Source organism: Cariama cristata, unplaced genomic scaffold, assembly GCF_000690535.1.
Source record: "Cariama cristata isolate BGI_N322 unplaced genomic scaffold, ASM69053v1 scaffold34593, whole genome shotgun sequence".
In the NCBI taxonomy this organism is placed as follows: Eukaryota; Metazoa; Chordata; class Aves; order Cariamiformes; family Cariamidae; genus Cariama; species Cariama cristata.
The window spans coordinates 7,920-25,595 of NW_009608389.1; the positions used below are offsets into that span (position 1 = coordinate 7,920).

Here is a 17,676-nt window from a genome sequence, read left to right on the forward strand (position 1 = left end):
GAGCAAGTCAGGCCTCTTCTGGTCAAAGTGAGAGCTGCAAGAACTTGCAGACAATTGCACATTTGCAATTCAGGATTCTGAAACTGGCATTAAAAAGTGAGCAAGTCAGTCTATGTGGGCTGCACTGAGTACACGTGAAGCAGAAAAAAACATTAAGTGAATCATTTATTTTAAAGCTACTAGCCAAAAGGCCAAAACTCACTTGATCTGCTACCTTTTTTTAACTACAGATTGGTGAGATTTAAGAAACAAATTTTCTCTTCCTTTTTTCAGGACACTGGTGAAGACAGACATTGCAGTGGCCGTGCTGTTAACTGGGACTATAGTATACAAGATAGATGAAAGCAAAAAATAAATGCTAAACACAAACATTTACCAAATTTCATGCGGATATATTCATATGGATCCTCTTGCCAGAGCTCTTCATCCTCATCTTTGTAGCACATTAGAGAGAATATCACTTCTTCTGTTATACTCTAATATTAGAGAAGTCAAATACACATAAGTACACATAAAATCACATTCCAGTACAGCTTTGTTCCAGTATGCACTAATTTACTTTTCTGAAGAGTAAAATTCTTTTAATCAGTGCTCTTTTATTTTGGCTAACAGAAATAAACTTACAATATACATACTTTCCTTTCGCAAAGGTCCCAGACAGCATTTATAATAATACAATACCACATACAAAATATACCTCAGGACATAGTCTATAAGTAGCAGAATATTGCATTCTGCAGAAGGATCCTACCAATGCAACACTTAGTATCAGAATGGATTTCAGAGTCTTTCCTCCTAACAGTCATGGGAGTAACTAACTAGAACAGGGGAGCTTATGATATGAAAAAAGAAAAGCATGAAAATCCCTTTTCATTTGTTCTTAGTTCACTTATAAAACACATCTGTAAAACACAGTTCGGTTCCTCATAGTTCATATTCTCTTTGCCCACTATCTTTGCACTACAATCAATTATGAATTTCCAAATCTATACAGTTCTGAACACCAGCAACTAATAAATGCCAGAACATTATCAGTGTATGGCAGACAGACTTCAAAAATAAAAATAAACAACTTACGGAACAGAATCTTTAATTGAGTTAATAATATCTGCAATAAAAAGTAGTCGTAATACTGAAAAAAACAACCACATTCATGTAGAAATGCTCTTTTTTGCCCAGATCAATTGCTGCACGAAAGATTCATGAAACCTTCTTTAAAACTGCAAAATTGGTGAGGTTTTGGGATGTTTTTTAATCACTCTGATGATATGCAGTGTTTATGACTGGGTTTTATGCACTGACCTGTATGTGTGGCTTCATTTGCTTCCATGTTACAGAGTGAATAACACCTTGGTTCAGATAATTTAATGTTTGCTGAAGAACACGTGGCGCAACATAGTCTTTTTGCCTGTATTGGTCTAAGATTCTTAAGAGAACCTAAAGAGATAACAAATTGATATTTTTTAAATGAAGACCGAAAATTCTCTCTCATGCATAGACACGCAGTGCACCTCTTCAGTGAATGTACATGGACAGATTAATTAGTTTTACAACAGAGGTTCTAGTGTTAGTAATCACTGTAATGCCTTTGATCCAAAAATCAGAAATAATCATATAAATATTAAGGATCTAGTCCTGTCAGCATTTATGTACATGTCTACCTTTACTACTAGCCCCACCATGTGACCAGTTGTGATTACAAACCAAAGATATACTTCAATATTCACAGGTTCACACTTTACACAAGCCTCAGCAAAATTTGAAATAGATAAGGAAAAGGCACAGTGAGATTTTCAGACTGGTTGACTTCTAAATGTTAGTGGTGTCTGTATTCATTTTTTAAGGACAGGCCCTTAAAGAAGACAAATTGCTTTAGAAGAACAGTGATTAGAATAAAAATATTAAACTAGAAAAGAAAAATAGGTTAGCACCTAAATCTGCGAACCAGAAGAGATGCAAAACCCTTAACTTCAATTATCTATTGTAACCATCAGATAGTATCACCTAGCATGGTATCACAAAGTCCATCACACAAAGCTTCCTTAATATAAAGGCTTGTTCTACAAAGAAAAACCTACAGTACAAAGCCACTAATCTGCACTAATGGCAGATGAACTATTAAGTGTCAATAAGTGTAAAGAATTGGCATGTACGTGAACAACAATAAAAATCAAGGGCAATGCATAACAAAATATTGAGTCATATATTTTCAGGACAATTCTGCTTCATAATTCTTCACATTATAATACATCTTATTTTGAACATAACTCTTTCATTAGGAGTACTAAGTCTGATCTTAAGTCTTTTATACGATACACTCCTTGAGCAAGAACTTTGTCTCTCTCATATAGACTCTTGCACAATGTCAGCACGTAAAAACTGATGAATAAGTAATGAAGGCTTAGTAATGTAACATTCACAATACAATTCTTACTAACTCTGCAAGGAAACATGACAAATCAGCATTTAAGAGCCAGAAATGGAAGAAATGTGCAGATTGTCCAGGTCATTTATCTTGAAAGCTAAACTGCTCCCTCTGCTACGTAGCCTAATCTCTTAGCAGACAAACTTTAAGTGTTTCAAATGACAACTGCCCATGGGATTCCACTTTTCCACTCAGGAGTTAAACATTGCAAGGACTTTAGAATAGATATTAGACTGTTTCCCTTTTCATGTAATGCTTACAGCCTCACCACAATCATTCTTCTCCTTAGTTCTTAACATTTACATTTTTACACAGAATTAATACACTGTTTGACAACTATTCTGTTGCCAAACTGGATGGAGAAAAGTAATTTTGTTTTGCAGACAATCCTGGTATTTTGAAATCTAGTTTAAATTTGACTTGAAGTGACAACAACAGCCTGGCAACCTGCATCAAAGACAATGGAAATTTAAACTGTAAGAAGCCTGCAGATGCCATTTCAGGGATATTTCATCCAGCAGCGTGCTGAGGAGCCACATATTCTGGAAATACACATTATCCAAACATTTGTCACTTGAAAAACAGCATTCCCAGGTGTTTTTCAAGGTTTACAGGCCAAAGGGAATCAAGAGCCCAGAATCACGAGCAGGAGAGCATACTGCATTCTCCTGGCTTCTTAGGAGCCTGTTTGGAACACGTAACCCAAAAGCCTGGACACCCAAGAGCTTTAGCTGAGCCAAAAGCCTGGGAACTACCACTCCTAGTCATCTAGTATATGGCAGGCTGAGTGAGAAATAGGAGGAGCTGTGCCAAAAACATCCCAGCTTGGGAGCCAGCACTCTCAGGGTTTTCAGGCACCCAATTGCTATAGCCATTCCACCAAAACAGGTTGATGCTGGAAGCCTGGAAGCCCATGTTCTCAGGGGCCCACAGTTGAGCTGGTAGAAAAACACAGAAAACTAACAGGAATTGCTTCACTTCTGTGCCCCTTTATCAGAACTGAACTCTCCACAACACCATGTTAATCACAGTTAGCAACTCCCCGAAAAAGATAATCTCCTTACAAACTGTGAATTTAGCTATATTTTTATAAAATATGCTTTCCAGGTATAAAATAACTTTTATTGCTGTTCTCCAGACACCTTCTAGCCTGCTTCTATCTTCCTGAAATAAAACAGTATCATTGGATTACTGTGCCCAAGTTGTTTGCAGCAGAAGCATTTACTAAAGATGGCCTGAAAATACACCCTTCTATGACGTGAGGCCTCTGCATCAATAGTTTTTTCTCTCAGCTATATCTAGATTGTTTATACATGATGATAATACTGTTTTATCAGCACTCACCTTTTCTGAGAATTTTCCTGCAGGGTTTTTTGAATTGTTGAAAATTTGTATTATTATATACCTCAGTTGTATGACCCTGAGTTCTAAAGAACTTCTCAGTCACTAAAAGGAAAACCTGCCTGACTCTGTTCGTTTTTGTTTAATGATGAATTTCGATATGAGCACACTGTTGAAAAGCAATATATTTCTTCAGCCAAAACGATCTAATTCAGAAACAAATGAACTGTACTTACCTGTTGTATGCCCACAGCATAAGTTTTTAAAAAAAAGTCTGAGAATTCAAAGTATTCTTTAGTTACATTCCCAGGGCTTCCATACCTTTAAAAAGAAGAGAACACAGATACTTACACTGTGAGAAGTCTACTGTGTCAGGAAAACGCAGCACTTGCTAAAACACAAAGGACTCTGAGTAGTCTTCCCCACCCCCAAAGGAATCCTTTCCCATAGGTTTCTTCTAAGTCATTATTTCCCACGTAATGCCCCACTTTCCTTTTCTTTTCTTAGATTATCCTAAGATACAATACTATAGTCGAGTAAATATAGCCATCTTTTTGTTACAAGCTCTGAAACTTCTATATTTATGGATTTCTTTTCAAATCTTCCCCTGGCTTTATATTTGAGAATATAAGCACTTGTAGCTGGAAGTAGGAAAAAAAAAAAAAAAGTACTTTTCCTGTGGTACTACCTTCTTACTATCTTAGAGTCAAATTATTTCACTAAGAGCTCAGACCAGTGAGTGGCTGTGTCAGCACAAGGCAGAGGACAGCAGCAGGCATATCTCTTTGGTGACCATGACCTGTTAAATCAACTGAACTGTCTTGTCTAATTGCACCTCAAGTAATGTTACAGATTCATAACCCAAACTGAGTTTTTAATCAGTTTGTTACCGTTCAAAAAGACGAGCTACAATATGCAATGCCCACTTCTTGCATTTCCACCATACCAGCTCCGGTCTATCATCTTCATCAATTTGCAAAGTCTCCTATAAATAAATACATTTATTTTAAATTAGCTGTGTGTTTTGTTGAGAGAGATGATGCTTTAAACATTCCTTGCTGAGTAAACCAATACAAATACACAGCATCAACTAAAGCTTTGGTTCTGTTAACAGTTATATAGCATTCAGGAACTTTCAAATATCTCAATTAGTCAACATAACTGTATATGTGCAATACCTGTACAATGCCTGTACTTTAATTTTCAAAATTATGCATATTTAAAAAACAGAAAGTCTCACATAAACTTGAATACTACACAGTGGCATGCACTCTGGCTTAAAAATTAAGCATGATACTAACTCCTCCAAATATATACACCCTGACCATATGCTAATGCAAAAGCTATTAAAAGAATATTAAGGTTGTGAAATAAATTTCTAAAAACTGAGGAAATGCCAGTTAATGTTGTACACAAACAAAGAAGAATTTAATGACTATTTTTATTTTGTTCTTCAAGAAACATGAAGGACAGATGAAAGCAAAACAGGAATGGAGACAAATTATGGGTTTGTGATGAGCTTTTGATTCTTGTTTGACAGAAAATGGCTATAATATTTGGAAACTTCCAAAATACCCCAGATTGAAGTTTACATGGTATTACTACCTCAGACAATGAAATTCTGACAGCTTACACCGTCTACCTATGTTTCTATTGGAAACACCACAAGGGTAAGAATCTTAAATAGATGACATTTTAAAAAAGAAAACACTTAGAAAATCTTCACACTGACTGTTCCTGAAAGGCCAACACACAAGTATCAGAGGCCTTTACAAAACTAAAACTTACCGGAGGTACATTTCTATCAATGACAGTACGGAAGATCTCCATCCACTGAGTCATAGTCTGGTTATTCACCAACTGGAGTGGCAATGCATACTGAAATAAGAAAAAAAAAAAAAACAGTCATGAAATACTACTTTTCTCTGAAAAAGGTAGAAGGTGTTTCTATGGTAGTTACATTCTGAGGAAGATGAAATTTTAAGTAAAATTAAAACTAGGCTAGATCTTAATACTACTCTAACTGTATCCTTCTTGGTACAATTTACAGAGGAATTTCTAAGCAGACACTAGCTGAGGGAAGTTTCTTGGTCTGAGAATTTGCTAACTCTCTTTGTTTCTTCCTCTTCTTCACAGTAGCCTAGCTAACTTCTAGGGACCACTGTAGTGTTTATATTACAGAGTTTGGATAAACCAATAGCATTTTAGGAGGTGAAATGTACTCTTAATTACTACCTAGCTACTATCTAGTAAATCTTACCTCTCTACAAAACCCAAAGCAAAGTGACAACATTCAGGCAAGCTATTGAAAAGTAAAATATCATCTTGGGATCTTTTTAATCCTCCTCCCATCTAATAACAAACTATTTTAGCTTTTTAACCCCCAGTAAGAATTTTCAGGCTACCCTTTATGTAGGATCTTGTTTTGTTTCTCATTCTCTGAAAGTACTTCCTTACCAAACTCATCCCTGTCAAAGCCAAACTTATCTCTGTAAAGTGCATGTGCCTCAATAAATAATTTCTACCAGATCTTCAGAAGGTAATGAGAAATGCCACCTACTGAAGTGCACTATTTGACAATTATACTACAATATGCACTATTGACATTTTCAGGGGCCAACTAGCACAGTCTAGATACCCATACAGTTTATATCAGGTTATGTGTGACTTTATAAAAATTGGAACATTTCTCCAGTAAGCTTACAGATAGATGTGCAGAAGTACCTAGGCTCATTAAAAATTTAATCTGAAGGATCACGTGACCAGTTTTTAAATAGAAAAATCTATAAAGATCATATTTTTATAAAAGCTGTTTATTGTACACGACTTTTCCCATCCAAATTGGTATTCTTATTCAATCACACCCATGAGTGTACTGAAAGGGGTCGGTGTGCCCAGTAAAGTAAAAGTTTTGGTTTTCCTCTACACAGATGCCAACCTGAACAAGAGCATAGAAGATTTTTAAGATTTGTTTCTGAAGCAGTACAGAGTAATGGGAGTTATCAGGCAGAAGCTGGATCATCTGCTGCTGAATCCGAGGCAAAAATATTTGCATTGCTGCTATGAGAGGATCTCGCTCCTCTGCTTTTTTGTATCTGCAAAGGAAACAAAAATGTTGTTCCAGCATCTATATTCTGAAGATTCTAATGCCTATTCCCCACCAGCAATTTAATTTCTGTACCCTAAAAAAAAAAAAATAAATTAATACCCAGCACTCACTCATTCACTCTCCCCTCCTCTAGCCCCCATGTCAACAATTTGTGCAAATTCGCTAACCTATATATAGAGAAATGAAAACCAACAAATGTTACCTTATATAAATGCAGTTATTGGGAGGAAGAACTCATGTTCTCTATTACTGAATAGTCAGCTCACAGTAGCAGGGACTTGAATTGCTCTGATATTCATACCAATGCCAAACCCAAGTCGGGTGCTGAACAAATAGGAGTGAACAGCCATTGAAAGGGAAAGACAATTCCTTTGTTTGGAAAGATTCTCTTTCTCCATTCACATTTCTTTTGTGTTGTTTATACATACGTTTCTAACAACAGATAATTTTTTCTGAAAAATGAGACAGCTCACTACACTTCTCCTAATTTATGCTTTGTGGATTTAGACTATCAGGAGGATAGTATAGGTAACAATAAGCAATAGGAGTATATGACAATGACAATACTGTATTCATGACATAAAAGTAGAAAATAATTTGCATTCATATATCCAGCATTTGGGGAATCTTCAAACAAAAGAAGTTACAAACATTTAAGAAATTTTTCTACAAATGGGTGAAATCAGATCAAAAGTACAAAGCCTCAAGAAAAAATGTCAGCAAATTCATACAGGTTATTGCTGGCATCTCTGCTTCAATTCACTGATGATACAAAGATGATAAATAGTTTTCATTTATTTGCAGGAAGGGAATGATATGACAATGATTTATTCCCATTTGCTATCCGAATTTCTTGTAGAACTGCCAGTGCTCTTAAGAACATCCTTCTTGGTAATCAGCTGAGACGAAAAGTACTGATTCCTCATCTACTGATGGACATAAACTTACTCATAAGTCTTCACCAACTGATACAGGCACAGGAGGCTCCCAAGCCAACTCCCACTGTTCTGAGACTGCAAGTAGTAGCCTATCTTGTCTACCACGGCTGTCCAATGGCCAGGAAAGTCATGTTTAATGATAGCACGGAGGCACATTGTCAGCTGGGCTCTACGGCAGGAGGGAAAAAGAAATACTTATAAATAGATAAGATCATGCCATAGTGTTTAATATTAAAGGATAGATCCTAACCCTCGGTTTATTTGCCACAATATACATATTACATCATAAGTATCACACATATTTTAACAGCGCTGAGAGAGTTCTGAGAAGTGGTAGAGGAAAAGAAAGAAAAAAAATCCCAGGGGATTTAACCTTAAGGAAGAAACTAATTTCAGGACATTTTAGCTACTTTTCTCCCTTCCTCCTCCCTCTCCATACCCATCAGGCAATATTTGAAAACAATTAATTGCTTATGAAATGAGCTAGCTTTGCACTTTGAAAATGAATGTTTATACTTCTACAGGCTTATGAGACTGAAAGCAACCACAAAAACACAAATTTGTACATTTTTATTAAACAATATTGGCCTGTGTTGTTATTCAGGCCAGAGGTTCCTCATGAAATTACAATTTTCCTAGGATCTTCTAGAACAGCACTTTCTCAACCCCCAAAGCATATGGCAGAGCCAATTAGGTAAAAACATCTTACCATTCCTCTCCCTCCACACATTTTCAGATGCCACTCACAATGGTGAGGCAAGTCAGCATTGCTAATTGACTATAGTGAGGTCTGACTAAAAAAGCTGAATGGCACTGAATTAGAAACTGTAAACAAACCCTCCTGGCTCTGCTAAGGAATTAAAAAAAAAAAAGTCTGAAGAAAATATTGGTTCTTCTGTATTTAGTTTGCCTTGGGTATCCTCTTGCAGTCCATTACATAAGGAGCCATTATTACAAAGTTTTTTAATAAGGAGCCCTCCACCTACTGATCCTTTTAGCTTTGTACAAACTCATCTTCTCCCTAAAGCCTTTGGAGTTTGTGCTTGTTGCCGATTTAGTTCCTCATCCTCCCTTATTCTCACAAGCAAACAGTGAAAAATATCACTATTAGAACATCAGATTAGTTCCAGTAAAGTTTCTTTGACTTTTTTAACCTCTGACAAATCTACAAGTTTAGCCAGTATTTAGAAACCCTGTACTTTATTCCAGGTGATTGTCCTGGGTTTTTCAACAAACCTTTTAGATGTAGATTGTCATTGTAACGTCAGGACATTTTGAATACCAGGTTATGAAACAACGCCTGAACTACTTCACAAAAAACTCTTCAAACTCCCATTATTTTGTGTTCTTTTGTATAAACCTAGCCTTAGTATTTATGACACGACAGGGGAAACTACGTGCCTTTATTACAACACAAGCTTCCTTACCTTGTAGCACAACCTTGCTAAGAAGCACCTATCTTTTTCAGTGGAGATACTAATCATCTGCGTCAGAGCATGTTAGAAAAGCTGAACTGGAAACGATGATTTAGCTCATTTTCTTGTCTCAGTACAGGACCATTTATACCCTAAGCATTCCTGGCAGATGTTTGTCTAATCTATTCATAAAGACCTCCAGTGACAACAATGCTACAGCAGTCTAACGCATTCTAGCGTTCCACTATTTTTTTTAAAGTGTTTTCTCTAACCTCTATTTTAATCCGTAGTCAATCACTCCTCTTCCAGATACGACTACTGACAAAAAAAGACATCTTTGAGCACCTAGTTTGTGGAGAGGAGGAGGAGAGAAGAGGAAGATTTTCTTCTGTGTTTCAAAGACGATCATCTACACACTACAGCCTAATCACATCCTATCAGCCTCACTTTAGTTAGTGGGGAACAATCATAGATTGTAGTGTGTCTGTGAATCTTAACTATTCTTCCAGCAAGAGAACACCATTTCTTCATTCTTTGAACATCTTAAAGCCAAGAATGCTAATACACATTTAAATACTGGGATTACATATAAAAATGGCAAAAGTAATTGAGAAAAGGGCTACTAGAAAACAGAAAACAGATCTCGGGCAGTATTTCTCTGAATGGTTAATTCTGTATTGCAGATATCCCTCTATGCTATCTGCCCTGAATCAGCCAAATAGACAGGCTGTCACTACAGCAAGTGTTATCAGACACTTTAAAAAACACCATAAGAGGACAAATCACATCACAGGGCTATTAGCCGGATTACTACATTTCTGAAAAACAAGTGCACATAAATAGGTTAAAATTTATTATTATTACATTTCCAAAACAAGTACTTGCTTCATCTCCGAAGAAATTGAGACTCTCACATTAACTACATTCGGACTGGTAGGTCTGAAAACTTGAGCTACAGAAATATCTCTACACAATGTAAGGTACCTCACTAAATCAGGAGAACGAATTATTCCTTCTACAATGTTATCACGGATCTGCTGACGATCATTTTCATGAATGTTGAATGGAAATACTGCTTCTCCAGGAGGTGGTTCACGGTCTGGCCAGTACTGTGTCACCATGTTCTTCAGGTAAATGGCAGCTAAGTATAAACATTGGGGAAATAATAATTTAATTCTAACGCATCTCCACATTACTCTGTGCTCAACATGTAGCACAGCTGAAAGTAGAGCAAAGAGTTGAAAAGATGACTGAAAACCACTGTATGATTTCTTAACAATTATAGGCACTAAGCACAGCTGAGTCAGAAAACCTTTTTTTTTATGATTCCACACAAGATCAGGCTCAAATGCCTGGTCCTAAACAGAACAGGATAGTATTTCAGTCATTTCCATCAGGGTACGTTCTTTATTACAGCAGTCTTCCATATGGACATAATATTCCATCGCTCTAAACAATAAACAAAAATCTACTTAACTGCATTTTTACTCATCCTTAAAACAACAACTCAAGCTCAGTAAGTGAAGTTTTGGAAGGTTCGTGTAAACAAATGATTGCACACGCAGATGGGACACTCAGCTTGGGGAAATGCCCAGCATGAAACTGGCACATGGCCTACCTTCTATTCAGACAGAAATGTTTGTTGTGAATTCCCTAAGCTTTATCTCACTATCAGGATTTCCCATAATCCCTGAGAATTGTTCCCTTCTGTCTCACATGAAAAACCATGAAAAATAAAGTTAATCTTCAACTGAAAATAAAGCACCATTTATGCCTCAGTACTAAAATGCCTGCAGGCATTCTTTAGGAAACATAGGAAATATGGTGTAAGACATTAAATGAATGTTCTTAATAAACTCTTATCCCTGTACTATTTTGGTTGATTACTAGCTAGGGTTTTAAAGTATAAATAAGGTATCCTTGGGTACAATAATTTTTCTTGGTGATGACAAATTACGGAGTATGAAAACATGTAGTTTGTAAAATATTTTATAGGAGCAAGAGGAAAAACAGTTCTTTGTCTGTGACGTGCCAGAATATTCAGACAAGAAACAGGTCCAGCAGGACCAGCCCAAGACTCTAAGTTACTCTGTCCATAGAGTTTGTTGTTATACAAATTCTTGGCTTTTAAAAAATTCCCAGGGAAATCTGTTGACTTACAAATGTAATACAAATTTTCTATTTTATACCCCTACTCTGTAAAAAATAAAAAAATTAAACAAGAATTTAAAAAATTATGTTCTACATACTTGGGGTTTTTTCCTGAATGATACTGAAATGAGAGATTAATTTATAAAATGACCTTATGGGGTCTAGATTAAGCATCAAACTTTACTACAGAATGGTTTAACAATGCCATTCAAAGCTGGATTATCTTTGAAAAAAATAAACGCCAGCATGACAAACAGCATATGTCAGCATGCCCCAACGCACTCAGGGGATTAATAGGATCTGTAAAAAAAAAAAAACACAACAGTGCTTCTATGGGAAATGCTGTTCCATAGCATAAAAACAGAGCTGTGAATGAAACAGTATTCATCAATTTCTTGAAAAAGCTGAATATTTTCTGTATCTGTCAAAAATATTGTACAGGAGTAGTTAAAATAGATTACGATAATTTAGAATCTGATCTTAGACAAATGTATACCCTAGAGTTAACTGCATCACTGTACCTGAACTCACACACACAGTTGGGCAATCTTTCTAGACATGCTCAGATTATAAATTTATAATTTATTGGCGATGTGACCTTCCTTCATATCTACTTTTGTAAGCAGATACCACAGATACTGATGATGCATATGTAGCTATCCTTGACCTAGGGAATGATGGTTTTTTTTTTTCATTTTTCAGAAACTTGCATTTTTCCAGGAAAAGGGTTTCAAATAAAGAAGTATGTATTCAAATGAGAGCTACTTTTTATTTTAAATTCTCATTTGTCTTGGCATCAGTACTTCTTCACCACCAGGAGAAAGAATACATAAGCCTCCCTGGGTACTCAGTTTTGAGCAGAAATCATTCCCTTTCCCTATCAGTATCACAGCAATCCAGTAGGGATCACTACAAACACATGGAAGCCAAAGCAGGACTCCACCCTATACCCACGGTTTTATCTGACCCTCATGTAAGAAAGAAGCGGCAAAGATAGATCCTTTTCATTTCCACATTCAGAACAAACGTGAACTTCTTTATGTTGCAACAGCTCAGTATCTGTTGAAATAACTAACAGACTGACTTTCTACTGAAAGAAAATGAAACAAGGAATTAATCTCACCTGCTTGACGCACTGGAAATTCAACTTGATCTGATACTATGATTTGCAGTAGACTTGGAGCAAAATTGATGATCTTATAGGACTGAAATACATATAAAACACAGTTAGCAAATCACTATGTTTAAGAAGACTATATTACCAAAAGCTGAATAAGAAATATAAATGAAGAATTTTGCAGTGTTCTTTGACTCCCCTCATGAGGTAGAAAGGTTTCAGCACTTGGATTTACCCAGATCTGCAGCAATCCAAACAATTACTTGCAAAAGAGGAGCATATAACAGCACATGGGTGGAATAAGTAATGTGAAAAGGCTCTCTATTAGAGATTAGTGATAACAAATATTTAAATAATTCTGAGAATGCATAATGAGAAGCACTACAGATCTGTCCTTGAATTATTTAACTTAGCCTCATAAGTCAAATGGATATTGACATGTTTCATCAATATATACTATTTATTTGCAAAACAGATTGTGGTATAATAGCAATACTGAATTTTGAAGAGATTAAGAAAACTATTTAAAATTATTTTCAAGTGCAAACAGCATCTGCATTAGCCATATATTACACAGCTATCTTTTAAAGCTATGTTTTAATGAACTAGTTGTATAGTGCATCTTAACAGAAAAATAAAAACTGGGGAAACACAGTGGAATAACCATTTTTAATTAAAATCAAGCGTAGACAGATAACATTTCAAAACCCATAGCCTTCCTGGGAACTTTTCAAACACTACATCAGCCACGCAGCTGAAGAATTTCAAAGAGAAAACAATGCTCACTGAACTTCTGAGCAAAGCATGCCAGATTTAAAAGATGTGAAAATCTGATAGCATTATACTGCTGTCATTCAACAGGGGTCCTCCAATGTGAAGAATTGTTGACTCAGCATGGTGCAGTTACTGCTAAGCCTTGGCAACATCAGTAGTTACTCGTAGGTCAGATCTTTCATCACTTAGATCCATGTGCTTTATGTTCAAAGAAAGATGTTTCTTGAAGCTAGATGGCAGAAGCTTTCTTTATTTCACTTTTTATAGTATTTCTTTCCAACTAGATTATGCCTGGCAGTTCTGTGCTTGTTTCCAGAGCTGTGCTTTAAGCACAAGTATACTACATCCTCACGTAAACTTTGCCTCATTCGAAAGCTGTGAAATAAGAGGTACATTCTGCTCTTCATGTACCCAGTTCCTTGATCTAACATTTTCATAATGAGGTAAAAACTACATTGCTTTCATGATGCCTAATTGTTAACAGCTGCATCACAACATTATCACTCAATAATTTTACCAAATCACTTAATTTTCTGGCCCTCATTTTAGTCATTATAATGATAGTGTAATTCTAACCTACTCTGTGCTCAGAGACTCATTTGATGTTTATAGAGTAACCTGAGATTTCAGATAAGAGCAGTAATAGCAAAAGCATGCTCTCCTGCAATTCCCTTCTCTGTAAACTGTTATTATCCATAAGAAATGCTCCAAATAAAGTACAAGCTGTAACAGACAACACAGGAACTCCATTTATCTACAGAGATGCTGAAATACCAGCTTTCAACATCAACTGATTGAAGCATACTGGATTCCAAAGATCACCTTTTAATCAAGTATCCTGGAGTCCAAAGCTTGCCCTTCAGTCACTACCAGACAGAATCGGTACAACGTTGGTGGGTTCTGACCTTACCACAGTAGGCTGCAGCCCCCTCCACCACTCAACACCCAACTCCCAGGGAGATAAAGAAAGCACGAGCACACAAAATCAAAAATGTGTGTGAACTCAAATTGTTCTTTTTCTCCTAAGCAGTGCCTATATGCTGTTCTCAGATCCAATCTACACACAGCTTTTACTACTATAAACACATTGATTAAGAATGTAACCTTTTGGGGGGTTGTTTTGTGTTGTTGTTTTCCTGCAGTAATCTCACCACTATCACATTTAGGGCGGACACAGTGATAACAGTGTAAATTATTTCCCTTTCTCTGTGAAAATACCTTTTACTGAATCTACATTAAAATCACCGCTACTCCAGGAAGCTTTATTGGTACCACTTGTGCTGGCATACAACTGCTATCCCTGAAGTTTTGCCAGGATATATACAAATACAGTTATTTGGCCTGCACAGCAAGTGCCTGGAGTGACAAAAGACATGTTACGCAGAAGGTACACACAGTGTCTCAGACGGGGTCCCATCCCTACCAGCACACTGCTATGAGGGTTTCTTTACACTTTACATACTGACACCCCTAAAGAGATCACAGGGACACAGTATCAAGCTCCCACTAAATCCTTCTACTCCATACTATTGTCATTACCATAATTCACATTTTTATACAGCTTCATTTTCTACTCATTATCAGAAACACAAATGCTGTAGAGATCAACAGAGATTGTGTGCCCATTTTAGAAACAAGACACCAAATTCTGTTGTATTTGTGAAACTCAAATACCATCGTGCTCACTTGGTGCAGCAACAAACCCCATCAGGAAAACTACATACCGCTTGCAATTTTTAGAACAGAGGACTTTTTTAAAAAGCTGCATGCAGCAACATTTTTCCTATACCAGCACATTCTCGTTGGTTTAGATGTCATGCTAATTTCATCTTGGGATGTACCCTTTCCCTGCCTTGCTCGGGAAACCATACAACAGGTTCCTGGACACCAGCAAGTAAAACTCTATGTATCACGTGAGCAGGTGCAGAGCAACTGTCAGGTGTGCATTGTGCAAATGGAAAGAGACACGGAAGAGACCTCAGAGCTGGATGAGTTCAGCTAGACAGTTATTTATGCCATTACAGCTGTACCTGAACTTTTAGAAAGGGAGAGCAGGAATATCGTCAGTCCTGTGGAAGGAATAGAAAGCTATGTGCCGATTTTGAAGAGTTGTGCCCAGGAGCCGCAGGGAGGCACCAGATGGCTGAAAAAAACCTTCAGCACAACTCCCGTAACACAGCACGCTGCTTTGTGCAGTTCGTGAATAGTTACATTGCTTTGAATTCACGTTGCTGTGATTTGGTAAAACTTCCTATGAAGGTGCTGGTCAACAGGGGCATATGTTTATTTTGAGGGAGAAAGTAAAAGTTTTTGAAAAATAAGCTTTCACTGAGTACTTATAAAGGACGATTATTTTAAAGCTGTGTAAAAGACATACTGACTGCTTTTGCATGAATCACAAATCAGAGCATTTATGCTAAAAAAAAAATTATCTCATTTAATTTCCATTGAGATTAAGTGGATGGGATACAGCAATGTGCAAGGCTAGCAGCTAAACTGGGAGAGGCATACAGCACAGGTAAGATACAATTGGGTAAATTTACAGCAGTGGAGAAGAGATGCATATGTCCCCATGCATCTTGTTCCATCTGTGTCCACTGTCTCAGGATCTGTGCACTGCAGCTGTATACCTTTCTGCACTCTGTCCTTTCACCGTTGGCCTAACATGTATTCTCCCCCGCCTCAGCATCACAGCTCCAGTCTTCAAAGGATCAGAGAACACATCATTTTTTGCCTATTTCCTCTTCCATTTGATTAGGTGTAGAAAAGATGACACCCAAGAAAGCCTCAGATGGGCCACTGAAAAACAGCAAGATGAACACTGTCACATGTAAAAGACTAGAATGAAAGGAGAGATAAGCAGGAAAAATATACAAAAATTTCCTCAAATGGATCCTACTGAAGCAAATACTTTTCACATCTAACATTCACATTTGGCTCCCAGGTTATCATGCATTATATACTACTAAACTCATCTCAGTAAGCATTATTCTTGTGCCTTGCTTGCTGTCGCATTTAAAGCCCACAGCAAGCAACTGCTCTATAATCACATTTGTCAGTAACCCTTCCAGTGCGCTGATGGCAACCGCAGCAGCTGAGTGCATAACGGCATGGCAAGGTGCTTCTTCCCCTGCAGAACAACAACAGGACAATCTAGGACATTGGATATGGAAAACTGGCACCTTCCCTCAGGTTCTGCAAGCAAGGCCAAGACCATCCTTCTCTGCCAGCAGTAAACACCTCTTTCTCTGTACCTCTGAATCCAAGTATGGCATGTAAAAATTGCTGAAAAATCAAGGCACTACATCTTTGTTTGCAAAGACAAACACACAGAAGAAATTTGTACCTTGAATACATATGCAATTAACTATTTACAAAGATTATTTTAAGGTTTAGGTACATTTGATATGAATGCTCAACTATCTGGTTTACTAAGTTTTAATTTGTTTGCTGTGCACTGCAAATGTGTTACTTAGAAGGTCCACCAGTATTTGTCACACTTGGGAATATTTCTGCAGTTGTTAATAGCATTTTCTCTCTTGTTTTTCACACTGTCAGTCACAGTAGTTGTTAAAACAAACTAGAACTTCAAAAGACACTTTCTTCTTTCCCTGTCTACAAGCAAAGGTATTGTTTGGCAAGGGGAAAACAGTGTTTTCATACACAGTGAAAATAAGCAAGTGCAAGAACCTACCTGAGTTTCTTTCCTCTGTGGGTTCTGCTGCCAAATTCACCCAGTCTCAAACAAACTCTGCTTTCCACAGAACTTCTAATCATGCAAGTCAACTTCCTCATCAAACTGGTCTTCGATACAAATACCTGAGATTCCTTCCTCTAGGTAATGTGAGGTGCTCATTGTCACTTTCAGAGTGACCCTAACATCCCTGCCTAGTATGGCACCCAGCTCAACAAAGGTTTGGAAGATGTGAAAGGAAGCTCAACTTTATTCTGGACTCTTCTGCTTCTGGGCAATCTTCTCACACTTCTTTGTCTTCTTCCAGCACTGCTACTCAGTTCCTGTCAAAGCCAAATTCTGCAACTCCTTCTCAATATTTAAACAAACAGCTGTATTTCTACAATTGTGTTCTTATTTACCCCTTTGTTACAAGCCAAAGAAATGTATTACAGCAGGTTGAGCCAATGAAGATTAATGCATAAAAATTGTATGGTAATCCTAACTGAAATGGAATCAGAATGACTTTGTGCATTCACATATCAGACAGCACATTCCACATCACTCCAAGAACTGAACTCCAGAACAGAACTCAAAGCACATGAAAGCAGTATTTAGCCACAAAGAAAAAAATAAAAAATTTAAACGCAGCCAAAGACCCTGAAGTCCATGACACAGACCTAACAAGAGCACCAGCCTAGAACAGATATCAAAGAAAGGCGAACAGAAATTA

General features: G+C 37.0%; 1 protein-coding gene across 1 annotated transcript in view; it reads right to left on the minus strand.

Annotated features, from left to right (window-relative positions):
- LOC104159250 (importin-8-like) overlaps nucleotides 1–16,374 on the minus strand; it is a gene marked incomplete at its 3' end in the record, with an annotated part of 23,059 nt that extends 6,685 nt beyond the window's left edge. The window contains exons 1-10 of the mRNA XM_009697105.1: nucleotides 16,237–16,374; nucleotides 12,503–12,584; nucleotides 10,213–10,369; nucleotides 7,824–7,982; nucleotides 6,705–6,861; nucleotides 5,555–5,644; nucleotides 4,657–4,751; nucleotides 4,003–4,087; nucleotides 1,303–1,437; nucleotides 377–476 (exon numbers count right to left, since the gene is read on the minus strand). Coding sequence (XP_009695407.1) covers nucleotides 377–476; nucleotides 1,303–1,437; nucleotides 4,003–4,087; nucleotides 4,657–4,751; nucleotides 5,555–5,644; nucleotides 6,705–6,861; nucleotides 7,824–7,982; nucleotides 10,213–10,369; nucleotides 12,503–12,584; nucleotides 16,237–16,374 — 1,198 coding nt within the window. The remainder of the gene's footprint in view (nucleotides 1–376; nucleotides 477–1,302; nucleotides 1,438–4,002; nucleotides 4,088–4,656; nucleotides 4,752–5,554; nucleotides 5,645–6,704; nucleotides 6,862–7,823; nucleotides 7,983–10,212; nucleotides 10,370–12,502; nucleotides 12,585–16,236) is intronic.
- Nucleotides 16,375–17,676: the final 1,302 nt, after the last annotated feature.